General features: G+C 45.1%; 1 protein-coding gene across 2 annotated transcripts in view; it reads right to left on the bottom strand.

The window, feature by feature from the left end:
• Positions 1–1,853: 1,853 nt before the first annotated feature.
• Positions 1,854–18,090, bottom strand: part of rab6ba (RAB6B, member RAS oncogene family a) — an 86,301-nt gene continuing 70,064 nt past the window's right edge. For both annotated transcript variants that reach the window (XM_061237922.1, XM_061237924.1), the window contains exons 7-8: positions 13,447–13,513; positions 1,854–4,727 (exon numbers count right to left, since the gene is read on the bottom strand). In XM_061237922.1, coding sequence (XP_061093906.1) covers positions 4,663–4,727; positions 13,447–13,513 — 132 coding nt within the window. In that variant the 3' untranslated portion in view covers positions 1,854–4,662. The remainder of the gene's footprint in view (positions 4,728–13,446; positions 13,514–18,090) is intronic.

Below are 18,090 nucleotides of genomic sequence, written 5' to 3'. Positions count from 1 at the left end.
TTTTTCTGTAGTTCCCCAGGTTAAAATTGTTTTCCTACATGTCCCACAATCCTTCAGTCTCAGGGCACTGCCATTAAGCTGTGGTAGTGAAGGCCCTTGTTGGTGTGACGGAGCACCCTGGGAAAGCCATCAGCACAGATGTGTCAGCTCCCACCCTACATGTACGTACTCGCTGCTACTGCAGTGAGCGCACAAAACTCACAGAGCTAGAGCTCTTAATCCTCCTGACAAGTGTATTCTTTCCCACAAACATAGTTCCCATATAAAAACCCACACATACAAATGCAAAGCTTAGTAAAAATCATAAACGTATGTTGATTATATGTTTTAATAAGTGAAACATAAAGAAAATATTTATTTGCATATGATTATGGCCACTTTTACATGTAGACATATTAGACAAATATAATTCTTATGATCTCGATTTCTGTATACTCCATGTGTCTCTCATATGGCCTCTGATTTAAAAAAGTATGTGTTAAGCTACATTAAAGCAAAAACTATGCTTTCATGTTTATTCATAGCTCCTTACCCAACTACACAATAACACAACAAGCTTAACAACCAGGAGCACAAAGAATGTCAAGTGTTATTAATTGCACAACTTCAACCTCATACTTACTGCCACACTTAAGCCATTAAGTCTATGGGATGCAAATAACAAAGGGCTGAAATAGAACAAAGAAATCACACATCCTTACATGACCTTCCAAACCCAAGGGTACGCACCCTGTGTGAACCCCTTCAGTTCTTCCCAAAAACAAATGAAAAACAGGTTGTTGCTAATGATATACTTTAATCGCGGAATTAATAAAATCTCGTAAGTGCTTGTAAGTATAAAATAACATCTCGTGCCATTTCACATTTTGAAGCGGCAATCGACTTTCCCAGCGCTCACTTCAAAGATTCAGAGCATTGCTGCCCCCAAGTGGTGTGTTTTGCTTTTTGCAGTCTGGATTCAACCCTCTCCCTTGTTTGACTGCTCAATAATTGAGGCAGAACTCACAGCTTAAATGACAAATTTTCTTCAGTCTCCATGTAAAAAAAAAAAACAAAACAGGACTTTTAAAAATGTCATACAAATGATGTGGTTTAAGCATTGTAATGGAGGAAGCACTGTGGGTTATTACAGCTGGCTCAGATCGATAATAAAAGGAATGGGTAAAATTATACTTCAACAACAGCTTTCTAGTGAAATTTGAATACCTTAGAGATGTTAATCATACACGGTCCTACTGATTTCACCCATTTAAGAAGGACCTAGAAAGAACAGTGCCTAATCCTTTCATGTGGATCTGAAATCGATAGAAATCCTGTCCATTACAGTATATCTGGTGTGGCTGGTTGATTTGGAATCACTGAAGCAAGACGCCTAGAGCTTTTGAGCTCTACCTTGTTCACCGTAGCAAGCACAGATTAATGCTGCCTCAGACAGGTCAAATCATCAGGTTTTTACTGAAAATGAGAAACACAATTTGCCTTTTGCTCCAGTGAAGTTTCTTTATTCCCTATTAGAGGCTCACCCAACCAAAAGAATCAGGACATTGAGTGATGTCAGAGAGGAAGTGTGCGCAGGCACCAAGCAGATAGTGTTCCTCAGAACTGTCCACCCGCGGCTTCAATTTGCATAAAATACATAAAATGTGTTTTAGTTGGTTGGTCCTCCACGTACCCAAGCATACTCAAATACACCCTTCCCTTTCACATACATGTGCATACACACAGACATATAAAAATATTCTCTTACATGCCTGCAACCACTCACAGACACACGTATGCACGCACGCGTACGCCCGCGCGTACCCCGATTCATAGACGTCCGTGAAATAATAAAAATGAAGACAAAAAGCTGGTTATTTGGTAATAAGACATTTTATTGATCTTTTAGATGGACATGCTAAGTCTCTATACAGTGTGAATGGAGAACCAGCTCGCCAACCAGGTCTGCTCCACAGAGCTGTGACGTGTGCACCCTCTGCAACAGAGCCCAGCTGGCACACATTTCCCAAGCCTTGCCATGACGCTCAACCAGCATCGCGGCGCAATTCCCACGTCACAGAGACATTATCCGAGCATTATGCGTGAGCTGGTCGGTGCCCAATGACTATGCCTCCCCCCGACCCACACCAGCCCTGCGAAACCTGCAGTGAGTGCGATGCTTCCACAAGGGGGCGCCGACTGAAGGGTACTTTCGTGGTACGGGCGGGTTTGCTATCCTAAAGCCCTGTCGCTACACCGGCTCGGAAGAGTCCAACACACTCCGGAAGAAAAAAAAACAAAACAATAAACGATATCAAGTACACATGTCAGTCAATCAATAAATAACCCCCGCCCCACGTATATCTCCCTCCTCTATACACAGTTCAACAGCAGGGCCGAGCCCGGCGAGGAGAGCTTTGCATGCCTTTGTGTGAGAAGGCACCAGTGTAATAAATACCATGAGAGACCAGAGAGAGCGGACCGAAGGGTCAACACCAACGACGTTCAACATGGAAGCCTACTAAGATTCCCTCGTCTTTAATGTGGTGTGTGACCTAATTTATAGTGCGGGGGGCCATCCCGGTTTAGGTATACAGGGAGAGCCTGTCTATTCTACCCCTTCCTTTGAAAAACAAGGTTCCACCTCCTATTCAGTAGTCCTGTTAGGCAGCAAGTAAATACCAAAAACAAAGTGGTCGTTATGAATCTATAGTAATAATGAAAAGCATTTCTGGCATTTATGGCCAACATCAGATTATGGAGGAGTCTTGCAAGTCGGCTCGTGCCAGACACAACTCTCTCTATGCAGTTTAAGTGAGGGCACAGACAGGTATGAAAAAGTGATGCACCACAGTTGAAAAATTCAGAGGTTTTAAATTCACTGTGGGGGAAATGTGTCTTTTTTTGTAATTGAAGGAAACCCGGCCTAGACAAGGCAGCTCTCTGCTCTCCTGACACCAAAACCTTCACAGGTAATCATCCCTTGATGTGAGCATGCAGCAAGAGCACACCGTGTCATTGCATCAAAGCAAATGGCAAGCAAGAAGCCCAGCAACGTGGCTCCTGGTAGCCATTTTGGCTCATTTAAGGTGGGTTGAACTTCCATTCTTATTCAGAATAAAAGTTCTCCTGGCGATGGTCGACACTGCTAGAACACCAGTCACGTTTCAGCTTCCGCTCTTCGACACATTCCAACCGCTATAAAGATTATGGTCTTTTCCCTTCAGTACTTAGTATTAGACTAGCGGAATATATATTTTACATTAGCTGTCAAAACACATATATATTTAAAAAGTGCATTAAGGTCCCTCATGAAAGACATCAAAGTAAAAGTATTTTACCAATCAGTGGTCCATGATACTACCAGTGCTTTTTTTAGTTTCTTGGCTCTTAAAAACTACAGTATTACTTTTGAATAGTCTTAAATAAATACCACATACATTACATACAGACTAATGTATAATGACGTACTATGAAACTAAAGTGTCACGTTAACTACTGTGTTACTTCTCAAATTCTTCAGACAGCTTTGCAAAGTTCACAGCATCCTTATAGGGCTGCATTGTAAGCTTCCCTTTGAATGACACTGAAATGGCCTTCTCCCATTGGTCTGGCTCCAACCTTCCCATGGAGCACTTTGCAAAGAGCAAGGCCTAAACGTGCAGTGTGGCCTTCTCTCATGTCTTAATTGGCCTTCGGAACACATAGATAGGGACCCCTGGAATTAAATAAAGTTATCTGAGATGGAAAAAATATCCAGATAACCATCCATTTCCAGATGAAAAATAAACCATGAAATGTTGGAAACCATAGAGCCAATTCATGTCTGTAGGCAGGGAAGCCAAGCCCTTTGATTTTATCTGAACCTGCTGTCCATTGTTCACGTGGGTGAATACAGATTGAATCTAATGAAGGGCGATCACTATATAAATACTGTACAGTACATTGTGGTGTATATTAGTGTCGTGAAATACCATCAGCAAAAACGAAACTGTAAGAAATGGGGCACGAACATGGCTTTTCTAAGGGCCCGGATAGGCCGACATTTGCATTCTAATGTCACCTGTATGAATAGCAAACATTTACACAAACACTACCGACATGTTCCTAACTCAAATATCCAAATCCAGTTTTACAGACAAGAGTCGTTTCCACATGGTGCATGAATTCACAGGTGTTAGTAAGCGTTTACATATTTAACTTATGGACACCAGCAGACAGGATCAGCAATCGAATCAACCGCTAACATGCAATTTTGTTCATTCTACTTTGTAGCCATTGGACTGCCTCTTTCCAATCTGTCACATTCTCCTACCAGCTGAAAACTGAGGTCGTCTGCTTCTTTATCAGTGCTTTTTCTTTAGTATACAAAAATACAAAACAAAAAAAACTGTACCATTCTAGTTTCTCAAAAAAGTATACACATGTTTGGAATTCTACCTTTTTTTGTTGCTTTTTTCCTTATTGAATTTTTTCTTTTTTTTCCTCTTTTTTTTGGCAATTTAGTTAATAAAGTACAATATTTTACAACAGAAAATTGACGTAACACTAGTTCCAACCAATGACCAATAGTCAGATGGGAAGGCCAAATATTCAAACCTGAACTTAACTGGAAGCTAACCAATAGGAAGCAACACAACAAGCATGTGGTGTAAATGAAGCTGCCCAATCTGGTACTGTGTATTAACAGGAGCATCCGCCTTCACTGGTGGGGGGCTCTTGTGGTTTGTCCAGCTTGATGTCAATCACTGCAGGGTGAGCTGTTAAGGAAACGTACAATATTTTTTGAAACATAAAAACATAAAACACAAGAATACACGGTTGTGTTCTTGGGTTTCATAAAGCAAAATGTGCATTCTCAATGTGCATATACCAATTGAGACATCACAGAAATGCAAAATTGTCCAACATCATTTCATATCACAAATTTGACTGGGACACACTGAAGCACAACGGAAGTAAGATTTTCTCACATCATGTTTACTTATTTTCCTTAATCTTTTGCGCTGCAAGGTCCCCTGATGTACAGTAGTACCAGCAGCTTTATGGAAAGATGAACCAAACATGATATGTAGTGTCTTTACTGGTGCCTATACCAACCTCAGTGCAAAAAGTGAAAGGGAAACATGACTTAATGTAGTTTACACTGGCAATGTTCCCACACAGACAAACAGGTGAAAAACATTTTTTCCACATGGTTTTCATGACAGCAGTTTGAATTTTGAAATAGCTCTTAAAAGAATTTTTCCTCAGACCTGAAATAGCATGCAATCAGGCTGCAGCAAGCCAGCTGGAGGGTGGCTCAATTCAAGTAAAAAAAAAAAAAAAGTGCTACATCACTGCTGCCTGCAGTCTTGGCACAGCTGAACAGTCTGGCTGACATTACTGCAGCCTTTCTAACTCTCAGGCACTAGGTGGCGCTCTTGTTCCTAGACTCATGGCCTGCTTGTGCTCTCTCCACTTCTGCTCACTGTAAATGCGAGAGCAAAGGCAGACCCACCATTTCTAAAAAGACACCTCTCCCTAACCCAAACTGTCCTTATATTCATCACCTTGTTTAAAGTACTGGGCGAGGCATTAATGGAAAGCAGACCTGTGTTAAATACGTAATTTTGATTTTATTCATTCAATTATTAATCGATTCAAATCATTTTCTGTGCTCGATTGATCTTGCCTGGTGCAACTGAGCCAACCAGAAGGCAGCATTTGCACTTTCAGAATGTATTTTGTAGGTTCCAAAACACCAGACAAGCTCAGTAAAGCACAGAAAAGTATTTGAAACCAAAACAATGATGTATTTTGACCCAGGTCAGATGGTAAGCACTCCTAAACAGCTTAAGAGAAGCACAGACATGGTAGGACTCCAATTCGATCAGATGTGCATTAACATTAACAAGGCCCCAGATGGACGAAATGTGCGAAACTACTCAAACCACCTGCTACGCTCTGAGCGGGCTGGGTGGCGGCACGGCTGTGACAGGCCTCAGATGGCCCAGCTCATCGGGACGGCGGACGAGCGGTTTGGCGCGCGGAAATACTTCCGAGTCGCCGGCTTGTCGACGGCGCAGAACGAGTCGCCCCACGCTCGGTTCCTCCACAGCCCCCGCGGGGACAGCGGGTGGATTCCTGGCTCCCTCCGTTCTGCTGAAAGGGACGTTTCCAAGGACGCGTCGGCGTTTGGCTGGCGCGCGACACCGTCCAGTTTGAGAGATGACCCTGGGAGCGCAGAAACTTGGCAATGTCAGAGACCGGCTCGGTGCACCTGCCAGGGACAGCCGGCTCCTGGCGGCAACCGATGGGTGCGAGGGACGGCGGGGGGGTACGTGGGGCTGAGCGACTGACGGCTGGTGTCATTTCGCGAACGCAACGTCTGTCCGGTTGTCCCCATGGTAGGCGAGATGTCCTAGGAGGGGACTCAACCCTCCTCCAAAGACACATTACCAAAGCAAATGAGGATTTTAACAGAGTATCTGCATGTGGTAAGGGCTGGGGTGAAGGACAGAGGGGGGGGGGGGGTGACCCCAGCATGGTAGGGGTGTGAACCCAGCCCTCTGCCATCTGGGGCTCCCCCTTCCTGCACCATTAGCCTTGGAAAAATGGCCAAGTTCAGACCGTGTGTCCTATGTGTCCTATCATGTATTTCACCTGAGTACCACAGAGAGCTGTGGGGTGACCTCAGTGTGGTTAAGAGTGCCTTACAGGCTCCTTCCAGGGGCTGGCTGTCTTGCAGAGCGGACAGGGCGTCAACACAGTTTTTCTTTCGCGTTGCACGCTTCTTGCTGTTAGCCATTCCAAGAAACCCAAGAAAGGGCATTTTAACAGGATTGTCACGGACCCAGATCTCTGTCTTTGCAAATTTTTGGCAAAAACAACTAAAAAGCCGACGCCTTTTTGGCAGCCGGCACGTTACGGGGGGCGGCCGAAATTGGCGGACACCTGTTCGTTTATACACGTGTTACGCGTGGCGCGGCCGAGCAGAGGTGCCGGGCTGGAGCCCCGATACACTCAGACGATGTCTTCATCTGACCTGTCCCGCCCTCTTTGCATGGGGGGTAATATACGGGGGCTGAAGCCAGAGATTGCACGGCGAAAAAGAGAAGAGGCTCACACTGCGGGGGCCTTGACACTCTCCATAAATCAGCCAGACTCTGGAAACCAGGGATGACCTTCCCCCCGTGGAAACAGGCAATTACAAGAAATAGCTCTCGTAAATTGTGTCTTAATATCCCCTCCTGTATTTCCCCGAAACGCGTCACGTGGGCATCGGGTTTCGCCACTGGCACAAAAGACAAGAAAGTGGGGGGGGGGGGGGGGGCGGAATCAATGCTGCCTGCAAAATGTCTGATACCTGCGCAATAAACCCACGCCAAACAGTCAGGCACCTTAACCACTTCATTTCTTAATTTCAAACTTGTGGCCGTGTATGTGGGTGTGTGTGTCTGTGTGTGTGGGGGGGGGGGTGTAACTGCAGCTCTGAAATGGACAGCAAAGGAAAGGTTTGCTGTGGAGGTTTGCTGTTTTTTGTCTCCTGGAACACACTGGGACAAGAAAAGAAAGATCTGGAAGGGTGCGGGTGGGTGGGGGGGGTCTGGTAGCGGGTGGGGGGGGTCAAGACTGCAACAATGGGTTCCCAGATGTTCTTTTTTTAGTGGCTTCCTGGGATTTGTGTTTGGGCGGATCGATCGCGCCCCGCTCCAGGCGAGATCAATGGTCAGCCGGTGTCAGAGCCGCCTTGGCTGGGGTGTAATGAGAGTGCGGGGCCCACTTCATTAAGAGGGGGCCGAGAGAGACACACAGGAACCTGTGCGCTGTCGTCGGGGTGCAGTATATTACGCTGACGTGCCGTCATAAAGCACTCCCCATGTCCTGCAGCTTGGCCGTCTCAGCCATCAGCGCCTATTTATGAATTCTAATTGAAGCACCAATAAAACACAAGAAGAGATATAAGGGCAATTTACGGAAACCGGGCCCACAGGTAACTGAAGCAGGCGTCGGTACATACAGAAGAACTGGTGGGTTGTTAGCATAAGCGCTATTCCTTTTTTTACTTTCAAATTTATTTTCTCCATAAAGTCAGCACCATTAACCGTGGCAAACCAGCAATGAAAACGCCGATTAGGAGGGACCAGATTAGGAGGACGGTACATGACTATAACCTACGACATACGCATTTTCGAAACGTTAATCCCTCTTCAATCTTGTCAGTGGATGATAAGCGGAAAGGCGTCGAGAATTGTTACATTCCCGGAAGAACCTTGTTCCGCCCCTGACTCTGTTGGCCGCCTCGTAACTGCAGGTTTAAGATGTTTACCCGCCGTCACGCGAACATGCCAGTAAACAAACGACACAGGACACGCGACGGGAGTCTTCTCGGTAAACTACCGGCAGTTACCATGGAGATGGCAGTTCTGTGGAAAGGGGAAAAGATGAGACGTGAGCTGTCAGAGGTGCGGTAAGTGGCAAGGAAGGAAATGTGTCAGGTGGGGGGGGGCTGCCGATTACCACGGGAAACTACATGAAGGTTAAATGCTGCATTGTTTACCCGATGAATATTCCGTGCGTGTAGGAGACGGAAAGTGGTTCGCTCGCATCAATGTCCGGGAGAACATTTGCATCGGGGGCACATGAGGGGAAAGCTTTTCGGGGGGAAGGCTTCCTCCATCAACTGCCTTAATGAGATGCCCGCTGCACGGGCCAATCAGGGAGCCGGGGAAATCGAATTGGTCCGTAGCCTCGCCTTGTTTGTGTTGATCGAGAGGGCTTGCAGAAAACAGACACTCATCTTATCAGTGAAATTCCCAGCAAGACGGCTCTCAGTTAGAGATCTTGTGCTTAAAAATGTGCCTGTGCCTTCGCAAACACAGGGTGCCTTGTGTCCACAGTGGACGATAGTGACTAAAGCAGGGAAGCTTGTCCCTCTTCATTATAGAGACACAATGGCTAGAATGGCATGTTATCTCTGCATGTAACATGTCTGAAAGTAGCACAGTAGCAGACTCTGTGCCACGAGTTAAGGTTGGGGCATGGCCAACCACCTGTCCCATTCTAGACGGGCATTTTTCCGGACACCACAAGCACGGGAAGGAGCATCGTCGCAAACACTTAATTTCCCCGCGAGTCCTGTTTCCTGAAGGTGCCCTCATTAGAGGACGGTGGGGCTAATTGACAAGAAAAAGTGACCTGCCCAGCGAGGTGAAGCCATTCTCCGTGAACAATGCATCCCGCCATTGCCATGATTGCGCTGTGAAATACCAGGGAGCCGCATTTTAAACAGACTCTTCTGGAATAGGCAGACAAATTCAAATCAAGTAGGGCTTTAGACCAATCAAGTAATTGCATATCTATGGCACAGCCAACCTGGCAGCTGTGCTGGCTGACTGGCGAAGCTGCTCTCAGCTCTTTAGAGGCAGGGTAAATGAGAGCACTTGCTTCCAAATGCCCCGCGATGATGAAGACAGGAGCGAGCTGCTCATTTGCGCTCCATTCGGCTGACGACAAGGAGAACTGCGAACGTACTGAAGAACCGCACATGGCAGCATGGGAAGACCGCTGGGTCCCCAGGGAGGTCTTCTGCAAGGTGGGAGAAAAAAATATCCCAGCGGTTTAATATGAATTGTTACAGAACCCTGCGATGGACTGGCGACCTGTCCAAGGTGTATTCCTGCCTTTCGCCCAATGTATACTGGGATAGGCTCCAGCCCTGCGACCCTGTTCAGGATAAGCGGGTTAAGACAATGGATGGATGGATGGATGGATGTTACAGAACCTGGAGTCCAGCAAATGCCATTTTCCCATGTTTCCACTACTCTACCAGCACCTACTGTAGACCTGACCACTGACTGGGGTGGCTCTCGATTGTGAGAATATAGCTGTTGCCACTTGTTCGACCAATTTAAACTCCTTCCTGGGTGATACTACACCCAACTATTCGGTAGCCCGCAGCCCGATTTTATACCAGTCAGTGGTATGTATTAACTGAAAAAATGCTTCACTGAGACTAGCCACACAACAGCCCCCTTCCTGTAATTACCTTATTTATTGAGCTAATATCTCGGATCTAATGCAAGACAACATGGATATTGGCCCTGCTAAATAATAATCATAATCAATCGTAATACAGGAATTGCAGAGATTGTTATTACAAGCAGAGGAGCTGAGAGGAGGCTGCACAATATCAATATGGGCTCGGGCCTCACGGAGGCATGTCCACAGATAATGCCATTTCCCTCTCAAATTAGCCTTCCCTTTCCCAGCTCACCTTGGGACCTAAAAAAAGGCTGGTCATCTAGCTAACAAAGTGAATTATTGATTCGTGTTAATGCTCCTCTTGCCGTTGCACTGGCGGTCACAGGGGAGAATGTGCCAGGATGCGCAGGACTATCGCTAAATGCGAGAGAGCCCTGAAGCCCTCCATTTTGTCTGCCTTCTGCATTTCTCCATTTTCTTATCAGTCTTTTAGTCAGGACTGCATATCTGCCTGGGTATGCAGCAGCTCTGTTGGTGGCAGTGTGTTTGGGACCTGAGGTGTTTCATGCTGCCGTTGAACAGCGTTGTGCAGGTGGAAAGATGAGAGAGACGCTTCCCAGGGTTGGTTCTATGGAAAATTCAGGTCTTTTAACCCACTAGACCAAGGGTGATTTTTACGTTTTTTCACGATTCTCAGTTTTTTACAGAAGAAACAGGTTTATCTCATGCAACCTATTTCTATCAGAAAATGACAAGTGTAGGCCTGGATATGATATGGTTCAGTTGGTAAGCCCCATTATATGAGAAAAAATATTTTCACTTGCTATAAAAATATGTCCCCTTGAGTATATCTCCAAAATCAAAAGTGTCAGTTCAGGTAAATCATCCTACATTAGAATAATAGGTTGCATGGAGTAACAGCCATGTCAAAAGAACATGTCATTGTTATATTCTTGGCCAGTGAGGGCTTTTTTTGTATTCATTCCTCTTTTTTCATGGTGCAATTTTCAGTCACTAAGGTACCAGATTATACCCTCTGAATGCGTTAAAACTCACAGCTCTATCTGTAAAACCTATTTTAAGATGCCATTGCTTTAGTGACAACCATTCCTTATTTTGTAACATGTAGGTGGTAAAACAAGCATGGGGGGACTTTGCCTTCTCTGCATTTTGAAAATCCACATTAGACAAAAAATAAGGTAATGTCAGTGTCCCAGGGGACCAAATGCAGAATAGTTTCTCATTTGAAAAATTACTGGGAGAAACGTCAATAGAGTGTCCATTAAAATTTATCTGGAGGAATTATCATTGTTGTCCGTTTCGCCATTGTATACTTCTACAAAAGTACTTCTACATAGACATGTAATTATCTACATTTTAAATAGGCTGTCTCGAACACAATAAACCCAAGTAGGGGCGTCTCTGACCAGTATCGACAACGTAGTTGCAGAGAAAATGCTTTACCTCTATCCGTGGGTATGAAAATTCAGTATAACTTCAGCTCATCAAAGAACTAACTTGGATACCTATCGCTGAATATGGATATCATTCATTCATTCATTCATTATCTTAACCCGCTTATCCTGAACAGGGTCACAGGGGAGCTGGAGCCTATCCCAGCATACATTGGGCGAAAGGCAGGAATACACCCTGGACAGGTCGCCAGTCCATCGCAGGGCACACACACCATTCACTCACACACTCATACCTACGGGCAATTTAGACTCTCCAGTCAGCCTAAACTGCATGTCTTTGGACTGTGGGAGGAAACCGGAGTAGCCGGAGGAAACCCCCGCAGACGTGGGGAGAACATGCAAACTCCGCACAGAGAGGCCCCGGCCGACGGGGATTCGAATCCAGGACCTCCTCGCTGTGAGGCGGGAATATGGATATGTCATTGGATATCTATCGCTAAATATGGATATGTCATTGAAGTGCTGACTAAAAAGCATTTCGGCTTCAATGGGTTAAAAGTGAAGGGAAATCCACCTCTTAGTGGAAGGACAATTTGTCTATCTGAAGTTTGTATACACTAGCTGCACATTATGAGTAGCCTACCCGTTCAGGGCAAGCGCACAACTCGACTGGCTGACTGCAGCCAAACTGATAGAGGGCATTACAGTGACTGGGACGAGCCTTCAATGGTGGGTGTTACAAAAAAAATACTGTAACATTTCTTTCTGCCAGGTGGATATGTGACGATACAACAGCAAAACAAATCCAAAATTTTTTTAAAACATGCGCACTGCCATGGTAACTCCGCGGAGGGCAGTGCATTGATCTTACAGACGTTCCCATTAACTGTTATTTCCCACAGTGACGCTAGTAAAGTCCATATATGTGCTGTCCAAAATCTTACAGTATTTCCTCTCCTCTCTCCATCAGAGAAAATGACAGCTCTTCTGTCTTCTTCTCCTGCTCACGGAATGACACGCCATAGATGTACGTTTGGGATTGGGGGGGGGGGGGGGGGCGGCTGGGAAAATAACAACTCGGAGAGACAGTTCCCGCACAGGGATCCGCAAGCCTCATAAAGCATGACACCCACACCTGATATCAATGGGAGAGATCTGGTAGCTGCGCCGTGCTCGCGGTTTTGACTGATGAGTCCTGTCACCACGTTAAATCACCGCGGCTGCCAGCCGAGAGCCGCCGAGGTCCGCTGGCGCCCGTTCCCCCTCGCCTCCCGCGTGTCAACCGCCGTCGTCGAGCACGGCTGGCCCCCCGCCCGCCGGCTGACAGTCGCGCTTCCGACTAACCGCCGAGTTCCGTGCCTCTCCCGTTTAATTGGGAGCGTGCTAAATTGTGCCGCGAGGGTCCCCGAGGTGTTGGGAAGTTTTTTTTTTTTTTACTCAGCCTGTCTGCCAGAAAACTTAAAGGCTGGTGATACGGAGGCTGTGTCAGGTGCCGGCACCGCGGAAAAGCTCATTCAAGGTGAAGCCGCTATTTTAATCACAGTTTCTTCCTAAGTTGGGCAATACCAAGCATTTCTGCCACATACACATTTCTTCACCACGGTGTAATAATAGTATTATCAACAAAGCGCCAGAGTGTTTAACAAATTGCTGTTAAGCTGAAGCAATTTTACAGGTGGAGGTGCAGTGTGACCTCTGTAATGTTGGGATTTTCCTTGTATACAAGGGAGGGTATATATCTTCTGGCTAGGAAGATTAAATGTGTTTTTTTATACAGTAGGTATGGTCCACGATGAGGTGCTTCAAAAATAGTAACTGTTATTTGAGTTCATATTTGCCTGTATTTCTAGAGCTGAAATGTTTTACTTCCCATGCTAGATGTTTCATAGATTTCATACCTGCTGTAGACAACTTTTGCTTTAAAAAGTGTGCATAAAGCCCCTCCCCTCCACCCCCCACCCCCACCCCCACAAAAACAAAAACAAATGCAGTACTTGTTAGCACCAGTGAGGTTGTACTTTTTGGTATTATTTTGACAGGACACAGAATGATCTTACGCATGTTTGGGTAACTGGCAAAAGGATACTGCCTTCTTTGCTTGTCTCCTGCATGCTTTCCATTCCAGGCAGTGCAGCTGCCACACGTCGAAACAGCTGCCAGAGAGAAAGAGAAAGGAGGGTAAAAACAGCGCCACGCTAGGTAGAGCAAAGGACAGGCACTAACAGAGAGCCAAATCTGCTCCCTCAGCCAGGAGATGCTCCACACACCCAGGGGCACGCCTAACACGTTCGGTGCCTTTGTCCCTTATTTTTATCATCGCTTCTTTTCCCCGTTTTATGTGTTTCTTAGTTCTATATTCTGTTTCATGTTTTCCTGGTCATGTCCCATGTCACTGTCTTTGTTCTTTTCCCTGTTTCCCCGCTTTTATGCGTTCTGTGTTCATGCACCGTTTCATGTTTTGTCTTTCTCCCTGTTACGCGTCCCCCCCCCGCATTCTCTCTCATAATAGTCTCACCTGTTTCTCATCCTTAGTGCGGCTTATAAGCCTGCAGGTTTCATTGGTCGGTGCTAGTTCCCTTTGTTTCTTGCTTGTTCCCAGTGATTCTAGCCTCTGCGTCCCTGTTCTGTTTACCTGCCTGTTCTTTGCCCTGCCTGTTTTTTTGGTTTTCTGTCCTGTCACCTGCCTGCTCCTCATCCCTTCCCCAGATCTGACCCTCGCTCACGCTGGACCTCCTTCTCTGCCCTGGACCTCAGCCTGTGTCTTAATCCCCGTGGTTCGACTTCTGCTTGTTCTTTGACATCCACCTGTCTGATACCCTGTACCCTGTTTGACTGAATTCTTACCCTTGCCTGGACTTGACCACAAACTCTGTTTACTCCTGCATTGCCCTGTGCTGGTGTTCCTTGACCCTCTTCTTGACCCTCTTCCGTTTCACTTCACTCCTGAGCCTGCTCTTGGTTCTTCTGTCTATGACCCTGACAATGCCTCTCTATCCTTCCTTTTGGCCTAAAAAAGCACGCTTCATATGCCAAACTGGCACTGCTACCAACCCAGCTAAGGTGGCCCTACCTGCTGCCTGTTTGGTTCCAGTCGGGCAGACTTTGGACACCACAAGGGCAGTGAGGAGTGTAATCACAGACACTCCATTTCCTTCTTTAACTCATGTTTTCCTTCCTTTGTCCAATTGACAGCACGGTAATAAACTACCCCTTTGCTGGTTAACACAGGTGACCTAGGCAAAAGCCATTAGAAAAGCTTAGCCTGAACGGACTTAAGTTATGACACCCGGCAACTGATCACATGACCTCCGCTGTTGCCCAGCAGCACTGAAAAAGGTTAGGAGGAACGAGGCGCACAATTCAAGAGGTCATTTAATTTCAGCTCAAAGTGAGTCAAGACCCATTGTCCCGTTTCAGGTCTGTTTTGCCATGTTTTATGTTTATTCATTTTGTCTTAGTCTCGTATTGTCTTATCGTGTATTATGTTAGTCTAGGTTCGTCATGTTGTTTAGTTTACTTCTTGTTACGATTTATTTTCTCGTCATATCTAGTTATGTTTCGTTACGATTATATTACCTTGTTATGTTGAGTGGTTATCGTCTTAGTTTCGTTTTGTGTTATGTTTTGATTTATGTTTATTGTTACGTAGACTGGTTACTGTTTAAACATACACTTTTACAAACGCAAATCTTGCGTTCCGCCTTTCTCTTTCTGTCATTCACACCCTAATTGTTTCTATTTGTCGATTTACTAAAACTACTAACGCTAGATCAGGATTGGGTAGAACTAACAAACTAATCATGTGTTCATGTTACCTTACGTTTCTCGTGCATGTCATTTACTAATTTACTAATGCTAGGGCAGGATAGGTTTATTACTGACGATTACTAATTACCTTGTTAAGCTTGTCATCCATCGCACCTGTTTTCTATTTTCTTGCTGCGCTCTAACTAATTGTCTACACCTGTCTACACCTGCATTTATATCCCAGTCGCGCTACTATTCGTCGCGAAATTGTCTGCCTCTTGTTTTCAACGCAACTCTTGAGCATGATTACTGATTGATTCACGTTAAGATCCAATCCTGTTTTACCGACCATTGTTGATTGATTTCTGTTTCGTTGACCATCGTTTGTTTTTTGACCACGTCTTCGCCTACCGTTTTAGTACATTTGCCTCGCTGATTGTTTCATGGTTTCGACTTCCGCATCGCCCTCGACTACGACTCTGCCTGCCGTCCGCCTGTACTTCTGTCCCGCTGACGGCTCTCCTGCTACCGGACCTTCCTGCACGTCTACCGACTACGAGTTTGCCTCTTCCCTCGGCACCGTGGTTTTTGCTGGTTTATTGTTTGTTTGGCTGGATCTACGTGTATGGACTTTGCTTGTTTTGACTACGCTCCTGGGATTCGTCCCGAATAAAGCCCTGACGGGACTTTATCGAACCATTGTTTCTGAGTCGTGCATTTTGGGTCCAACCCCCACGCACCCGTCTCACCCATATACAAAAAGTCAATTTACCAGTAGCTTTCACAGAGGCTAGACACGTTGGATAAAAAGACAGCAAAAAGCACTTTGGAATAATACTTTTACTTCATTTTGCATGCAGCTTTGTGAAGGGTTCAAAGGCAGAAATAGCAAAAGCACATGGCTAAAGGAAGGCTAACCCCCCAGCCCCCGGAAGCACAATGAAGTCAGATATCGTTCCATTTATTTGAGACCTCCTTTATTAAGTTTCTCTGCAGTGCTGTATTCCCTAAGGAGGTACTAAGCAAAGGCCATCAGTGAAACACTGGTCTCTATAATGACCCCCCCCCCCCTGCTTCCAAACTATATTAAACAGCAAAAATATGTATCGAGCCCGGATTCTTTCATTTCAGGTAATCAATCATGCCGCTACCAGCATGAATATATTGCGCACCAAGCCATTAGACAAGGAGTGACAGGGAAAAAAGCAATTTTGTGCGCTGTCTCCCAGTCCCGGTTTCCGACAGCCCGGAGAAAAAAGATCTATAAAACATGTTCCAGTATGGTCAGAAACGGCACATACAAACCAAGGGACAGGTTGATAATTGGTAAACTGCGCTCACTGGCAAGGCTAGCTCACATGGCAAAGCAAGAGATTTGACTTTCAACTGAAAGGCATGGAGATCAGAGAGGACTGGCCTCATTTCTAAAATCCTATTCTGAGAAATAATGAAAAATCCATAACAGTTTTACTGGGTAAAGTGATCGTTGTTTTCCCAGAGACAATTCCAGCAAATCCCTAACATAACTTATCACTGATATAAACAGTAAAAAAAGCATTCCTTCAATACATATATAAAAGACTATTGTTTCTAGATATGCAATCAAATAATTGGCTATACAATGCATTATAGTAACAATATATATTGACACATTCCCTGACAAATATTTACTGATGATCACTTCTGGCAAATTACATTACCACATTTATTATCACCAACAATATTCAATAATGTAAATAATGTTCAACTCCATTGTGATGTTAGACATCTGTGCAGCAGCAGCTGAATTTGTACTCTCCGTTTCCAGGCTTTGTGATTATTACCTAAAAGAATTCAAAAGCCTGCTAAACTGTATTGATTACTTATTTTGATTACCCTCACTTGGACTTTGCCGGTGGAATGAAACACATTTAAACTGTCAAACACTCAAAGGGTTCTGCGAGAAAAGGTAAAAGTGAAGGTAATCTTGACAGCTCACATGATCTACAGTAAGAGATCCAATTTAATTCACATTCGAAATTCAAATTAATCCAGGCAGATTGCACCCCATTGCCTCAGACAAAAATACTAACTCAGAAGTAGCCGGCACTTCACAGGGTTGCCAGTTATCGGATTATATGCCGATTTCACGTCAAGAAATATTATTTTGTTTAATTGCCATTAGGGAAACAGCTAAAATGAATGTTGAATCCTGGCAAGGCTAGTGGTTATACACTGGGTAAAATTACATTGCACAATTTTTTAAATGTCATTGAAAATGTTTCTTGCCATTAAAGACCCATTAAAATGACGGAATGATTTTATTTACGTATTAATGAATGCATTTGTTTATTTCACATGAGTAAATTATTTTTTAGTATATGTTGTCAGGTGCAATCTTAAAGTGTTTCCCTGCAAAAACAGGCATCTCTGTAATATATTCCACCACTATAATAAGAGAGGTGCTGCTTGCGCATACATATAAACATAAGCGCAAGAAGGTTTCCGATATCAAATACTTCCATTCTTCATCTGAAACGGCGGGAAGCTGAATTCCCATTCCACCACTTCCACACGAGCACACCATTCCTCATGAATCGAAGCATTAAAGCGTCTGAATACTGTAGCCCCTTGCCTGGCATTAATTGTACGCAATAACAATAGGCCGAGAGCACGTGGCCAAGCTGTACCAAGAGCAATGTTTGGCTCCAAGGTAATGGTCTTTGTGCTATACAGTTCCGCTGTGGTCCTCCGTCCGTACATTATTCTCTCCTGGAGCCAAGAAATACCGGAGAATAATGGGCCTTGTGTTTTTATCAGCGCTGACTGACAAAAGCTGCTCCCCTAATCGTTGTTGTCTGGGGTGGGTTTTTTCTTCAATACACAGGGACACATTATCTACTTCGCCGGCCCTTATTCACTCGGTTGCATCCTTTCTTTTTTCCCTCTCCTTTTACCCTTTCTTACAGCTGGCTGGCCCTTCCTTCTGTTTTCACATCACTGG

Source organism: Conger conger, chromosome 4 (assembly GCF_963514075.1).
Source record: "Conger conger chromosome 4, fConCon1.1, whole genome shotgun sequence".
Classification (NCBI taxonomy): Eukaryota; Metazoa; Chordata; class Actinopteri; order Anguilliformes; family Congridae; genus Conger; species Conger conger.
This window is presented reverse-complemented; position numbering and strand designations above follow the sequence as displayed.